The sequence below is a fragment of the Suricata suricatta genome, chromosome 9 (assembly GCF_006229205.1).
Source record: "Suricata suricatta isolate VVHF042 chromosome 9, meerkat_22Aug2017_6uvM2_HiC, whole genome shotgun sequence".
Taxonomy (NCBI): Eukaryota; Metazoa; Chordata; class Mammalia; order Carnivora; family Herpestidae; genus Suricata; species Suricata suricatta.
The window spans coordinates 20645819-20661673 of record NC_043708.1 but is presented as its reverse complement, the minus strand read 5'-3'; the positions used below and the strand labels follow the sequence as shown (position 1 = coordinate 20661673).

Sequence of the window (15855 nt, the reverse complement as noted above, 5' to 3'; positions counted from 1 at the left end):
TAGGACACCTTCTTCCACACAGGATTCTCTCAAACAGTTGCTGTAGCCAAAAAAGGAAGTAAAAAATGGAACACCTTGGTAAACAGGTTAAATACTGAATACTGACATACTGAAATACATTGAGATGTCTTATTACCTATATAAGGAAATAATCTTGGCCTTCTGAAAAGTGTCCAAAAAAGCAAACTGGAAGAAAAGCCACAACTTTTAAGTTGCATATACAACAAAGATGCTACAACCCTGATAATTAGCTCCTTGTCAGTCAGTTATTTTCAAACTGCAGCAAGTAGATGATAAGATCAAGGTAATGGTTGGAGAGACTTTTGTTAGGGCAAAAAGATTGTAACCATACCACTATTTTTAATCTTTAAGAAATATCAAATACACTTAATGCTCTTAATGTGTTCTTAATATATTTTCCAATGGCATTCCAAGACATTTCCATTGACATGTGCATGATATGAATTCAGAATTCAGTATGAATGAATGATATGAATTCAGAATTCAGTAGTCCTCAGAAACATGAATATGTTATATTGTCCTCCAGTTAATAATTGGAATATGATTTACCTAAGGCATTTGGTTTACTGCAAATTTAAAGATGACATTTGAAGTTTTGTTTTCTGCATTTAAATTTCACTCTCATATCTTGGTTTATTGGGGGGAAACTTTGTTTTCCCTTGAGTATTAATGTTGTTGGTTATGTATGATAAAATGGATGTCATAAGGACCAGGATGCCTCTCAATATGTAATTGTTCATAATTAAGGTGACTTATTAGAAAAGTCCAATGATTAAAACTCTAACTGTGTCACTGTTATCTTCATAGGAAGTTTATAGAGACTCATCTGAAAACCATTCCCAGTCGTGCATTTTCAAGTCTGCCCAATATTTCCCGGATGTAAGTCTTTTTTTTTTTTAATATAAAGGGAAGTTTGCAACCGTGCCATGTTATTTTCTAAATGTTTCTATCAAGAAAAATCCTTGTTATACATTATATGTGGATAAGTCAATAATATTTACAATGTATTTGAAAAGTTGATGTACAAGATGTTTTTTTGTTGTTGCTACATCTCTAACCCCAAATTCCTAAATTACTTCTTATACCTACTTCTAACTTAAATTCACCTGATCTTGACAATTTAATAATTCTCAATGTATTTTAATATATTTTGGGATGTGGCAAAGTGTTAGCTGGGAATCTCTCCCATAAACAGGTTTATATGTCTATCACTAGTCCATCTCTCCTAGTTACCAATTCTTGATTCCCTTTTTACCAGTAGGACAGATGCTTACATTTTGCCAGAAATGTAGCTAAGGATTTCAGACTTCTCTCATTAAAACACACATGTGGGTACATGCACACACACACACACACACACACACACACACACACACAAATGATTCTAAACATTAGAAAACTAAATAGCTATGCACTCAAGAGTAAGGATAAAAAAGACTTCCATGTTGAGTTGACAGAGTATAACTATATAGGAAATAACCAGGGCCTCATTTTAGTTAATGGATCCTGACAAGCCATGAAGATAATTCAGGTACACCAATGACAATACAACCAGGAGCAACCTGTGTTGTTTTTGGCTCAATTTATTCATTTCATGACCATTTATTGAGTGCCTATTGCATCATTTTATGGGCATTTGGCATTTTTAGTTGTTACAAGTAGAAAGGAGTGTGCTACTGGCATAGAATGGATAGAGGCAAAGGCTCTGCTAAACACCTGACGAGGCACAGGCTATCCTCCACCACAAAGAATTTTCTAGCCCAAAACATCAAGAGGGCTGAGGCTGAGAAACCATTCCAGCAAAACATCTCTGCAGACTGGTTTTCTTGAACAGCCCTTCCCTTTTCAAACATAGTCTCTTTTGATTTCCTTGATATTGCCCTCACACCCTTCTTTTTAATATCTTACCTTAGTTACTCTTCCTCAGTCTCCTTTCCTAACTTCCTATTTCATTTCATTCAATTCCTTAAATATCAGTTCATTCTTTCTTTTGTCCCAGTTCCTTTATACCCTCTTCTCCTTGAATGGACACTCCCATTCCTTAGGCTTCACTGTTACCCAATACAGTCAATTCCTAAGTGAGTCTCTCTAGACCTGCCTTGTTCCTACAGTACAGGCCTGAATCAGAGCTCCCTCCCAAGTATCATCATCTTGATGTCCACAGTCACTTCAAACAGCAATATACAAAATAGACTCATCTTCTGCTAAACTGTTCCTCCTTCTCCCTCTAACAGCACCACCATTTAGTGGCCTAGGAGCTAAACACCTTGAATTCCTCTTCTCATCTTCTTATATAATTTCCTATTTGGTGTCTCTGATTGGATGTCCCAATAGCTTGACTATTACTTTATTCATTCATTCAACATATATTTATAGGGCCCTACTCTGTGCCTGGCACTTTGTTAAATGCTTCACATACAACAGCTGACAATACTCATGGAGCTTCCACTCTCCTTCCTAAGAGAGGGAGAGTACTATAATGCAGTTAGAGAGTGCTTTATAACTCATATAAGAAGCATCTTACCTAGATGGAGAGTGTGATCAAAGAGGGCTTCCTGGAGGCAATGACACCTAACTTGTGATCTGGAGTGGGGGGTGGGGGGGAGGGATGGGGGAAGTAGAAAGATAGCTCCAAGAAGAAGGGAAAAGCTGAACAGTCAGTTAAATTAGAATAAATTTGTTGAGTCTGGAGCTTAAGTGGGGAGAAGGGCAGTAGAGAAAAATAAAACTGGGGAATAAGCAAATGCAGGGCCTTGTGAACCGTGTAAAGGTATTTGAAATCTTCCGTAAGGTCCAAGCCACTGAATAGTTACAGCAGGCAAGTGGCAAATCAGGTGTTTTAGAAATATTCCCTTGTGCTGTGGAAAGGGAGTCAAATGGAGTAAGACTAGAGACAGGAAGCTAGTGAGGAGGCTGATGCAGTGTCCTTGGGGAAGAGGGGATGGTGAACTGAATGATGATCGTTGAGAGAAAATAAAAAGTGGCCAGGTTTGAGAAATAAATAAGAGAACTGACAAATCCAAAGTTGATTGATTTGGAGATGGGAAGAGATGGAGAATGTCATCCAAGTGTCTGACCAGGACGCCTGTATGGTTGATGAGCGTATTAGCTGAGATAGAGAGGTTTTGTGTGAATTTGCTGTGGAGGGTCAGGGATAAAGTTAGGAGTTCAGTTTGGGGCATATGGAATTTGAGGTACCTTTGAGGCATCAAGCAAGCTGTATGTCCAGCAGATATCAGGACATACACATGATTTTTAATTCATTCCAGGCAGATATAACTGGGACCAGGGAAAGGCATCAGTAGAGGTGGAGGGGCTAAAGAGAGTGAAGAACAAACAATTTGGAGGTCCCTGAGAAAGCAGGAATGGATGGGATCCAAATAAAAGGATTGAGTTGGTACAAGACAATCGTCATCTTTTACATTATAACAAGAAAGTAAGAGATGAGGCCGTGCAGGTGTATTAACAGGCTTATTGGTGGAGAATTCAAGGAATTCTCATACTAAGGTCTCAATCTTTCCTACAAATTATTAAAAGATTATCTGCTAATTATTGAGGGTGAAGTTAGGAGAGTTAGAAATCTGAGAAAGTTTGAAATAAAAATGATGGGCAATAAAAGGAAGGTTGGCGAGATCCACAGGACACCCAGGCAGGTGTGAAGGTCCTGTTAAGACTTCCTTCATGGAGAATATGCTGGAGTCTCCAGTCTGGGTTAAATATTTCCTGAACCACATCAGAGCACTTATCACTGTATATGTTAATCCCATTTATGTACCTATATCACCCATTAATGTGAGTTCCTTGAAGCTGAGGAACAGGTCTGTTTTGTCAATGCCCAACTTACTGACACAGAGTAAATATTCCATAGATATTTGTTGAATGAAAGCGTGCAGAGACACATAAGTAATGGTTAAAGGTCTGGTCTGTCTAGGGAGCAAGAGAGAAATCATTTGGGTGATCCTAGGTAGGTTTGTAAAGGGACAGTACAAATTCCCACCTATTGTCCATGCATAATTATTAAAGCACCCTGTGTAACTCACAAAAAATATCCTAGTTTGGATGATAAATGATATGGTCACCCTAGTGATTACATAAGACTTACATGCTAAGAAGAAATTTAGGAGATGGGATCTGATTTTTCCTGTTTATAAAAAAGGGATAAGCAAGCAGAGAATCACTTTTGTCATCTCAGTAAAAAAATGGTTCCTACATGTTGTCTTCTCAACGGAGCTATAGGAGCCCTTGAAGAATGTATCATTCAGTTGGAGAAACTGGAACTTCTTATGTCATGGGCAGAATGACCATTCTAGTAACCCTTTGAGAGAGCTTCACACTTCTAAACTAAGAAATTCAGGAGAAAATTTGAGCAAGAGGTATGACATAAAGTTAGGAAAACAAGTTTGCAGCCTTCGAAATTAATCTTTTCCTTCAAATGGCTCAGCTTTGTCCATTATAAATCTCTGTAACCTTTACACAAAATATTAAACTTTTCAATGTCTTTCATTGTTCCCTCTATGTTAAAAATATAGTTGGATCAAAAGAATTTATGTAATGTTATCCACAAGTCGCAATGGCTTAGGTAACCCAATAAATCAAAGGACGCTTATTCAGAGAATAGATAAAAGACAAAGTAGAAGACCATTAGAATATTTCCAATGACGTGCTAAAGACTCAAATATAACAGTCAGAGCTCCTCTTATAAACATTGTATTAATGAAAACATTTAACTAGCAGATTTAATTCAAAATTTAAAGATAAAAATTTTTTTAAATAAAGTACTTGCACATCATCGCTCATACTCAGATTTAATTATCCTGGATCATGTCTTAGACGTTTGTATGTTTTAAGAGCCTGCTAGGTAGTTTAACTGTGTGGCCAGTGTTGAGAATCTCTGTTATGATAACAGGTGAACACCATCTATTAATCCTTAATTTTCCCAAATATTATAGCGATACCTCTCGATAAAAAGCAGTCACTGAATTTGGCTGCATTAGTCATTCTCATAACAAGATGGAATTTGTGGAGGCTGTTTGAAACAGTATTCCTTATGTATTTGACAAGTTGTACTTAGAAGTTTCTATTTTCTCTTTTATAATATTTAAAGCTTTTATTTGAGTTATTTTTTGCTTACAAAGTTCAAGAACAGTCTTGAATGTTCAGCTTAATCAAATTAAAGAAGTCCTGAGTGGACATGTAGTCACCACCCTATGGAATGTTCCACTAGAGAATTATAAATTTCTCATTCTTCTTTGAGACTATATTTCTAACACCACACTATTAGATACACTGTTAAAAATGCCTCTTTTTTTATTAGTATGTTCTTTTCTAATTACTTTCATGTTCTGTTATTTTGAGTAATTCATTGTTCGTTCATTATCTTAACACACATTCACTGAGCTCTACTACATGCCAGGCACTGTGAGAGACACTCAAAGTTCAGAGGCCGCCCAAAGCAGACACTGCTCTCCACTTCAGAGAACATATAGCCTGATCAGACAATGTCCAAACAATTCGAAACTTGCCCTGTGATAATTAGTGAAAGGAGAAGTTCACCGGGAAATTCAGGAAAAGCTTCTGAAAGAAGAGTCAGTTGAATGAGACCTTAAGGACGGATAGGACCTAATGAATTGGGAAGCTTTCAGGTATCACAGGATTTGAAAAAAGTATAACCAATTGTAGCAATAATGAGGCAGAAATCATGAGGGTTGTACCTGTTGTCTGGTCAGGGAAGCCCCTGACAAAGAAGTGTCATCAAGATCAGTATGTTGAAGTATGTATGGCATTCACAACCCTACTAACTTTCTGCTTTGCATTATATTTTTGTGATATTCAGCTACTTGTCAATAGATGCAACCCTGCAGCGGCTGGAATCACATTCCTTCTACAATTTGAGTAAAATGACTCACATGTAAGTACAGCACAGACCCCACCATAGCCAGTCTTGACCGATAATTCTGGGCTCCAAATGGTTGTAACAGCTGGGTTTTTTAACCATGGTTCAAAACTTCTGTGTCTGAATAAATTCTTAATTTGTTCTCACAGTTTGTTAATCCATCCAAAATCCCATTTCAATGGTTGAAAGTAAAGTTAAAACTGGAAGTTCTCTTCTTAAACTGTCATTTCATTCTATTACTACCATGTCCGCAGATTTCATTGGTGTGGATGTCAATGCGTCAATAAATATTTACTGGCTACAAACTTGATTCCAGGCCCGTGCCAGATTCTGCAGATCTAACCTTTTTCCTCAGTTAGGAAAATGTAGAAGAGAAATGTAGTTTCCTAAGATTAGAACAGGAGTGGGGGTACAAATTCTGGCCTTGGAGTTGATTATAGTTGGGTTGGAGCCCTGGGTTCTCTGTCCACCCACTGTCTAACCTTGTACAATCATGTAATCTTTCCTAGCCTCAAATTCCTTATTTGTAAAATAAGGCTAGTAAGAGTTTTAACTTCATATGGTTAGCGTCAGTATTGAATGATACAATGCATGTAAGCCTTAAGCACCATGCCTCCCATGTTAAAACCAGGCAGTGCACTTCGTCAATAATTATTCTGGTTTTATTTCTCTAGTCCATTACAATTGATTAAAAGTGGTACATAATCACATTATATCTTTCTAAGCAGCCATTTAATTTTATGAACTACTATGAGACATTAACTATTTTCTTGAAGAAACAAAAATACTTATTATCTATAAATACTTAGTATGTTCTAGACATTATGTTTCATGTTCTGTATTTAACCCTCATGTAAGGCTCAAAAGACCAACCCTATTAAGTGGAGATTATTTTTTCCGTTATTTATGTAAGAAAAACACAAATTCATAAAGGACAAATATGTTTTCCTTAGTCACGTAGTTACTAAAGGATAAGAGCAGAATCTTTATACCATAAATGTCTTACTCAAAAATTCTTACCCTCTGCACTGCATTCTGCTGCCTTCAAGAACACTGAGGCTCACAATGTTGCTTCTAGCTATTGCAGGCAAGCTTCCATCAGATCATTACTCTGAAAGCAACTAGAGAAGCTGTTTGAAAAAAATCTGTTTAAAGGTATGTGAGTATATGAAGGCAGCAAGGATTTAAGGTGAAAGAAGCAAGTCCCCAAAACAACATTTAATTGGTTTCCTCTTGGGGTGCTCTGTGAATTGTAATCAACAACTGGGAGGCTTGGGCTGAACAGAGGTTTAGGCAATCTCACAGGGCTAGTGAATCAAAAATTGGAGTTCAGGACTTTTGAAGGAGGAAGGTTCCTCAATAAACCAACATCCCAAGATTCTAGCTGGGACCACTAAACAGCGTCATCACAGAAATATGGAAAAATGGGAAACAGATCAACCCTTACAAAGACGAATGCCTGGCAAAAAAAAAACCAACAACGCGGCACAGAAAAAACCAAAACAAGAACATATGGGAAAAAAGCAGGAGAAGAAAACAAACAACAGAAAATGGCAGGAAATTCAAATATTAGAATTTTGGAGTTATTAGGCACAGATCTTTAATTAATAACTATAATTAATATATTCAAAAATTTAAAGATTAGAGGATTTCAAAACAGAATTAGAAACTATTAAAAGGATCAAATAGAAACAAGAACTTAAAAATTCAATAACTGAAATAAAATCCAAATGAGAGTTTAACAACAGATTAGACACAGCTCAAAAGAGAATCAGTAACCTGGAAGATTAAGTCTGAAAAATATATCCAACCATAGCACCTGGGTGGCTCAGTTGGTTAAGCATCCAACTCTTGGTTTCAGCTTAGGTCATGATCTCACTGTTTCATGAGTTTGAGCCCTATATCAGGATCCACAATGACAGTGCAGAGCCTGCTTGGGATTCTCTGTCTCCTTCTGTCTCTGCCCCTCCCCCACTTGTGCTGTCTCTCTCAAAATAAACTTAAAAATATATATTATAATTATATATTTATATAAACTATATAAATATAAATATATAATATAGAAAGCATATATTTATATATAAAAATTATACAATCTATAGGTTATATAAGATATACAAATCAACATAAAACATGTATATAATTTTTACATATTTACATAAATATTTATATTTATATCTATATTTATATATATCCAGCCTGAAGTATGGAGAGAAAAAGAAAATAAAAAATATATGGCACAGTAAAATAGGTCTGGCATACCTATAATTGGGTCCCCAAAAAAAAGAGAGAAAGAAGGAGAGAAGCAATATTTGAAAAGAATTTTGTAAAACTCATAAAGGACATCAAGTCACAGATATAATTACCACAAACCTTAATAGGATAAATACAAAGAAAATCACATCAAGGCACATCACAGTAAAGGTATTAAAAACCAAAGACAGGAGCACCTGGGTGGCCCAGTCGGTTAAGCATCCAACTTCGGCTCAGGTCATGATCTCACGGTTTGTGGTTTCTAGCTCCGCGTCGGGCTCTGTGCTGACAGCTAGCTCAGAGCCTGGAGCCTGTTTCAGATTCTGTGTCTCCCTCTCTCTCTCTGCCCTTCCCTTGTTCGCACTCTGCCTCTCTCTGCCTCAAAAATAAATAAATATTTAAAAAAAATTTTTAATAAAAAAATAAAAATAAAAACCAAAGACAATGTGAAAATCACTAAAAGCAGCCAAAAGGGGGAGAAACACACATATACACTTTCAAAGAAGTAGAAATAAGACTGATAGCTGATTGTTCATTCAACAGAAATGATACAATCTATAAAAGCCATAGAAAGATATCTATGACAAGATCAACAAAAATAACAATAGTAAATATATGTCAGTTTCTTTGAAAATGAAGGCAAAAGCAAAACATTTCAAGCAAACAAAAGTTCTTCATATGAAGAACCTGCTAAAGGGAATTTTAAGATTAAAGGAAAATAATACTAAATAGTAGCCCAGAAGTACAGAAGGAAAAGCAACAGAAAAGGTAAATATAAATGAACTTGGACTGCACAAAACAAAAAATATCTCTTTGGTTTTAAAATACAGGCAATTCTTGGGGCTCAATGGGTTGAGCATCTGACTTTGGCTTGGGTCATGACCTCATAGTTTGAGAGTTTGAGCCCTATGTCAGAGCCTGCTTTGGATTCTGGGTCTCCCTCTCTCTCTTCCCCTTCCCTGATCACACTCTTCTCTCTCTCTCAAAAAAATAAATGAGCAATTCTTGTGCTGTGCTGCATGATGGGTGTAGGATTGTAAAACTGCATGCTGAAACTATGCAAAGTGACCTTAATAATCAACGAAAAAATTACTATTGTTTTGTGACTTTTTAAAATGTTTATCAAAACAGTAAAATCTTCCTTACTCTTGGTTATAAATGTATAGAGAAAGGAAAAATAGTACACTGGTACTTATTTAGCACACTTAATTTTAAACTTTACAGTTTAGAATTAAAATGTTTTATTTCTTTATAAAAAATGTATCAAGAGTAGTTTGAACAGTACATGCCTTTTTCTCTTTGCTGTGTAACTTACAAGAACATCAGGTCAATGTCTTGGCAAATTGTCACACTTCTTTCTAAGTCTGGATCCGTTTCTAATATTCAATTCTCTGCTCTTTTAATGTCATAAAATATTTCTAAGAGTTCTTTTAATTGAATTTTGTTTTTTTAATCAGTATCTTTTTTGGGGAGGCATCTTCATCCTTTGATTTACAATCACTTTTCTCAGTGTCAATAACTCGCCTTCACAAGTTCCTTTGACTGAATATCTAGTCTCTCAAATGGTGGAAGTATTGACATTCGCATGCGCAGCTATTTCTTCTATGACTCCATTTACATTTAATTCAAACCTCCAACATTATCACATTTTATTTCTCTGCTGCCCTTTCATCTCTGCTGGTCAGTTCCTTCTTTCAATTCTCGACTTTTCTAAAATGTCACGTGGGCTCATAACGCGACAGACATAATTGGAAGACAAGGAGCGAAAACAGCTGCACAGTGGTACTGTTTGTACGTGAACTGGATAACAGATGCTCAGTGACTGGTGACCAATGACTTTGAATAATCGGTCACCTATCACGATACACATGTTATTTACATAGTGACGCACAGATTGAAGAGCTGGCAGCAGAGTTGGTGCAAGTATTCACACAATATATTATGATAGCCAAAATTTGAACCATGTAGTCGGGAGCAGCTATTATTTAAATTTAACTAAATAATGGTAACTGAATATTATGCATATTGGAACCATGCAAAGCAAGGACTAAATCCACAGAATAAAATACACAATAGCAAATAAAGAATGGGAGGGATATAAATGGTGTTAAATTGTTCTAAGGTCCTTGAATTGTCTGAGAAGTGGTAACAGTACTAACTTACATTAGACTTTTATAAATAATAAATACATGTTTTAATCCATAGGGCAACAACTAAAATAATTGTAAAAGAAAGGATAACTAACAAGCTAATAGTGAAGAACAAAATAATAACATTAATTAATACAAAAAAAGGCAAGAAATTAGAAGAAATAAAGAACGTCTAAAACAAATAGATTTAACCCCAAATAATATTTACATTAACTGCATTAAATGTAAAAGGACTTACTATTCTAATTAAAATATAAAGATTTCCAGATAGGTTAATAAAACAAAAATTCAACTGTACATTGCTTAAACACAATGATATAAAAAGACTGAAGGTGTAAGGATAAAAATATTAACACACAAACAACAATTAAGAGAAAGTTGATATAAATATACCAACATATTTTGACCATGAAGTCTTATTATTTATAAAAAGGGAAATTTTATTATGACAAAAAGAATTACTATAGAGAGATATGATTCTAAATTTGAATATCTATCTTTAAGAGCATACCTCCAAACCATGTAAAAGCAGAAATTGATATAACTAAAAAAAAGGGATAATCCACAATTATAGTAGGGATTTCTTTTAATAGGGCTTTAGCTTATAGTATATGCATAACAAAAAAGTAAATAATACTGATAAGAAATTAATAAGGTTTGAACAACATAATTTGCAAACTTAACCTCGTTGACTTGTATAAAATATTGTATCCAACATTTGCCTAGTACATATTCTTTTCAAGGACACATGTAACATTTATTAAAATTGACCTTATACAGGGGAGCCTGTGTGTCTCAGTCAGTGGAGCGTGTGACTCTTGATCTTGGGGTTTTAAGTTCAAGCTCCACATTGGGTGTAGAGTTTACTTAATTAAAAAAATATTTTTTTAAATTTGACCATATGCAGAGCCATGAAAGCAAGACTCAATGGCTTACAAAAAATTAAAATCAAGTATGTTCTCTCACTAATAAAACATGCACTGCTAAATAACCATGGGTCAAAGAAGAAATCACAATAGACACTAGAAAACAATTTTAACTAAGTGACAATAAAAATACAACAAATCAAAACCCATGAGATGCAGTTAAAGTCACAGTCAAAGAAAATGTACAGCTTTAAAAAGACATAGATTAAAAATGAAGGCTGAAAATCAATTATTTATGTATCTGTCACAAGAAATTTATTAAGGAACAGCAAATTGAAACTAAAGGAAGTACAATATCCAAAAGAACTGAGAATCTAGGTCAGTGAAACAACGATTTAAATTCAAAATCAAATCTCCAGACTCCTAATACAATGCTCATTTACTACACCATTTTGAGTCCCTGAGCCTCCCTTTGAAAAAGTCAAAGAAATGAATTAGTGACAAAACTCCGTATATATCCTGCAGCTCTCAAAATCAACTGTTTTGTTTTTATTATGGCCTTTTCCTCATAAAGATTCTGTTTGTTAACATTTCTCTTAGAAATATCAATTTTCTCCCTCTGAGCAAAAAGTGTTAACTTTGTGTAGCAAAGAAAACTATTAAATACAAAAACTAAAAGGAGGATGAGTTTAGAAATGGATGTTTAAGAGGATATTTCACTTATGTATGTGAGGTATTAGGAGTCTAAGATCTCAAAAAATACGAGAATAACACGTCTTGCATTCTCCAGATTTGCCTAATACATATCTGCAAATGATTTTAGTTGACACAAAATAGTGAAGACTTTTGGGCTCCTACCACCCAAATGCTTAATGCCTTTAGTTTGTAATCATTTATTAAGCAAGGACCAGAAACAAAACATTGCACTACTTACATGAGAAAAGCAGAGCTGAAGAATCCCTCTCCCTCCCTCAAAGAGTGGAGATAGACAAGAAAGCAAGAGACAAAATATCATTCATTAAGAGGGGCGCCTGGATGGCTCAGTAGGTTAAGCACCTGACTTGGGCTCAGGTCATGATCTCACCACTCATGAGTCTGAGCCCCACATTGGTCTCTGTGCTGACAGCACAGACCCTGGCGCCTGCTTTGGATTCTGTGTCTCCCTCTCTCAGTGTGTGTGTCTCTCTCTCAAATATAAACAAACATTTTTAAATTGCTTTCAAAATATCAATAAAGAATGATTTGTTTCATCTATAAACAGCATAGCACCATCAGCCAAACTTCCCTAGGACTCTTAGCAGAGAACTGAAGCCCTCTAATTTATTTAGGAAACAGAGCCCTTCATCAAGTTGGATTTGCTTCAAGCATAGACACTGAACTAAGTGCTAATGGCACATGTCGATGCATATTGCCAACACTTACTGAAAAGCCTCAGTAAGAACATTAGCAGTTAAAGAACATGTTACTGCTTCATGGATGTCTTTCTTCAGCTGCCCTCTCTCTCCCTTTCGGCTGTGTGAATTGGTAAATAGGCTGAGTTAGGGCTATGGAAGGACTTACAGCTCATCATCCCCACTTCTAACAACCCCTTCACTGCTTTTTCAAACCTCTCCTGCTAATGTACTATATTACTCCTCTGAGTTTACGTCCCAGTTCATGCTTAGACTGTACTCTGTGATAGGAATTTCGATGCTAGAAAATATGCACTAAAATTGATGGTGACCTAACTCTGGCATTCCAAAGATAAAAAGCTACCTATTCATGCAATAAATACAGTTACATTTAACCCTGTGCTAACCTTGTGCTAAATTACATCTTATCTACTCACAGGAATCAAAGTAGTAGATCATTCTATTCTTTTTTATTTTATTTGAGAGAGAGAGAGAACAAGTGAAGGAAAGAGGCAGAGGGAGGAGAGGACAGGGAGAGAGGAGGAGAGGAGGAGGGGGAGGGAAGGAGAGGGGGAGGGAAGGAGAGGGGGAGGGAAGGAGAGGGGGAGGGAAGGAGAGGGGGAGGGAAGGAGAGGGGGAGGGAGAGGAGAATCTCAAGCAGGCTCCATGCTCAATGTAGAGCCCAATGTGGGGCTCCATCCCATCACCCTGGGTCATGACTTGAGCCAAAATCAAGAGTCAGGAGCTCAACCAAATAAGCCACCCAGGTACCTCTCATTGTATTCTTATCCAAACCCTCTTCCCTTGGCCTCTGTGATTCCACACTCCTGGTCCTCCTCTACCATGCTGGTCGGTCTTTCTCATTCTCTTTCCTGGTTCATTCTGCTTTCTCACTTTTAAACGTTGGGGTTCCATATGTCTAAGTGCTGGGTCTTCTTGTCTTGTTACTCTATGATTCTCTCCCATGTGACCTTATCCAACTGTTTTCTAATTGACATACCTAGTCCAGGCCTCTCTGTTTATTGTTGGGCCATTTACCTGTTGGTCCCCTTGTCCTCTCAGATGTCTTACAAGTATGTCACTACTTAAATGCCCCAACTGAAACCTACCTCTTCCTCTGAAATCCACCGCTTCTCCAGTGTTTGCTAATCCAGACATTACACTTCTATTCATCTTATTGCAAATTCCAGATGCCGAGGGGTATTGCTATACCTTCCTTCCTCATCACCCCTCTAATCCTTCACCACATACTGTTAATTCTATTAATATATAAAAAGTGTATCCCTTCTTCTCCACTGCCATGACCCTTGCTCAAGCCATGATCATTTTTGCTTGGAATACAGTACTTTCATATCTTAACTAATGTTTCCTTTTTGGAATTCCTCTAATTCACTTCTGCACAATAGCCAGACTGACTTTGCTCTTAGGATAAATGCAAGGTTTTCAATGGAAACTTCCAGGCCTAGGCCTGCAGACAGCCCCTGCCCACCTCTATCTCCTCATCTCTATTCCTGTGAACTCATGTTCTTTAATTCCTTGGACAATCCAAGATCTTCCCCACCTGAAGGCCGTCAAGTGTTTTTACCAGTATCTACCAAGTTCTTTAATCTCTCTCATGGCCCATTTCAACTATACTGTTTATCCTTTCTTCCTGAATATTATTTACACATATTCTGGATCCTACCCTCCCATCTACATTAGACTCTCCTCCTGAATCTATCACTGAATCCTCTATAGAACTTACTAAAATTTGTGATAATACAAATGTGTGATAATAGTTTCCAGAAGGTAGTATGTTTTAGGTGGAAATCACCCACATCAAACTGCAAAGAAACCATCAAGTTAAAGCCCCCAAACAGAACAATTAGTTGTATTCTGACCATGTTCCTTTAAAATAATGAATTGAAAGAGAAGGCCAGTCTGAATTAATGAAAAATCTGACTGATAGAACATTTGATATATGTGTGTACACAATATGTGTTTAGGTGTCCCTAATTGAGAAAGTACTATGTCCCAACACTATGCTAAATGTTCAACACATATTTACTCACTTAATCTTTGCACAAATTCTCTGAAATAACAACTATAATTTCATAGTAAAAAATGAGTGCAATAACTTTATGTCTTTATATGTAAAATATATTTTATATAATTGGACCATGCTTTTATATATAGTCTGACAATCTCTGCTTTTCAATGGGAGTAGTTATTCCATTACATTTACTGCAATTAGTGATACAGTTGAAGTCTGCCATTTTCAATTTATTTTCTATTTATCTTCTTTGTTCCTTTGTTCCTCCTTTGTCTTCTTTTGGATTAATCAGGTTGTCTTTGCTTTCATTTTTAAATTTTTTTCTACCTTTTAACTTTTTAGCTCTTTGTAATATTTTTTTCTGGTTATTCAAGGGACTACAAAACGCATCCTTCATTTATCATAGTCTATCAAGAAGGTTTATTATACCAGCACCATGACATGTAAGAAATGTTTAAAATTATTATTGCATTTACCTCTTCCCATCTTTGGTGGTATTCTGCCACATATTTTTTCCAAAAATGTTATAAATCCCATAGTACATTACTGTATTTTTTAAAGTTAATTGACTTTCAGAGAATTTGACTGAAGCAACACTAGTTTCATATATATACTCACATATTTTATGTTTTCAGGGTTCATTCCTTCCATTGATTCAATCATTTCCTCACATTTGAAGGACTTCTTTTCACCTGTTAGCATGGTTCTCCTGGCAACAATTTTGTCAGCTATCTTTATCTGAAGATAATTTTACCTTAATATTTGAAAATTATTTTTGCTGGGGATAGACTTCTAACAAGGCAGTTCGTTTCAGCCCTTTGAAGATATCTTTCACTGTTTTCTGGCCTCGATTGTTTCTGATAAGTAGTCATTCCTATTCTTATCATTGTTGCCCTATAGGGAACATGCCATCTTTTCTGGCTGCTTTTAAGGCTTTAGATCTTTGGTTCTCAAAATAATATACCTAGGTGACATTTTCTTTGTATTTAACCAGCTTTTGGTTTTCTAAAATTCCTGGGCCTCTGGATTTCTGGTGTTATTCACATTTTGAAATGTTTGTTCAATACATCCATAAGTGACGGCATAAGTGACACCAGGCATCTTCAGGCCCAGGTTCTAAGAGAACTGGCAGCTTTCACTTGAGATGCTTGGAGCCTTAAGCCACTATGTAAAATCTATTGAAGGGAAGGCCATATGGAGAGGCTCTGGATTATTGCAGGGAGATGGAGAAGGGCCTAGCTGAGCCTAG

The 15855-nt window shown here is 36.1% G+C and overlaps 1 protein-coding gene across 2 annotated transcripts in view; it reads left to right on the top strand.

Moving 5' to 3' along the window:
- The window catches only part of TSHR (thyroid stimulating hormone receptor), a 151102-nt gene that overhangs the window by 84283 nt on the left and 50964 nt on the right, over window positions 1-15855 (top strand). For both annotated transcript variants that reach the window (XM_029951564.1, XM_029951565.1), the window contains exons 2-3: window positions 829-900; window positions 5855-5929. In XM_029951564.1, coding sequence (XP_029807424.1) covers window positions 829-900; window positions 5855-5929 — 147 coding nt within the window. The remainder of the gene's footprint in view (window positions 1-828; window positions 901-5854; window positions 5930-15855) is intronic.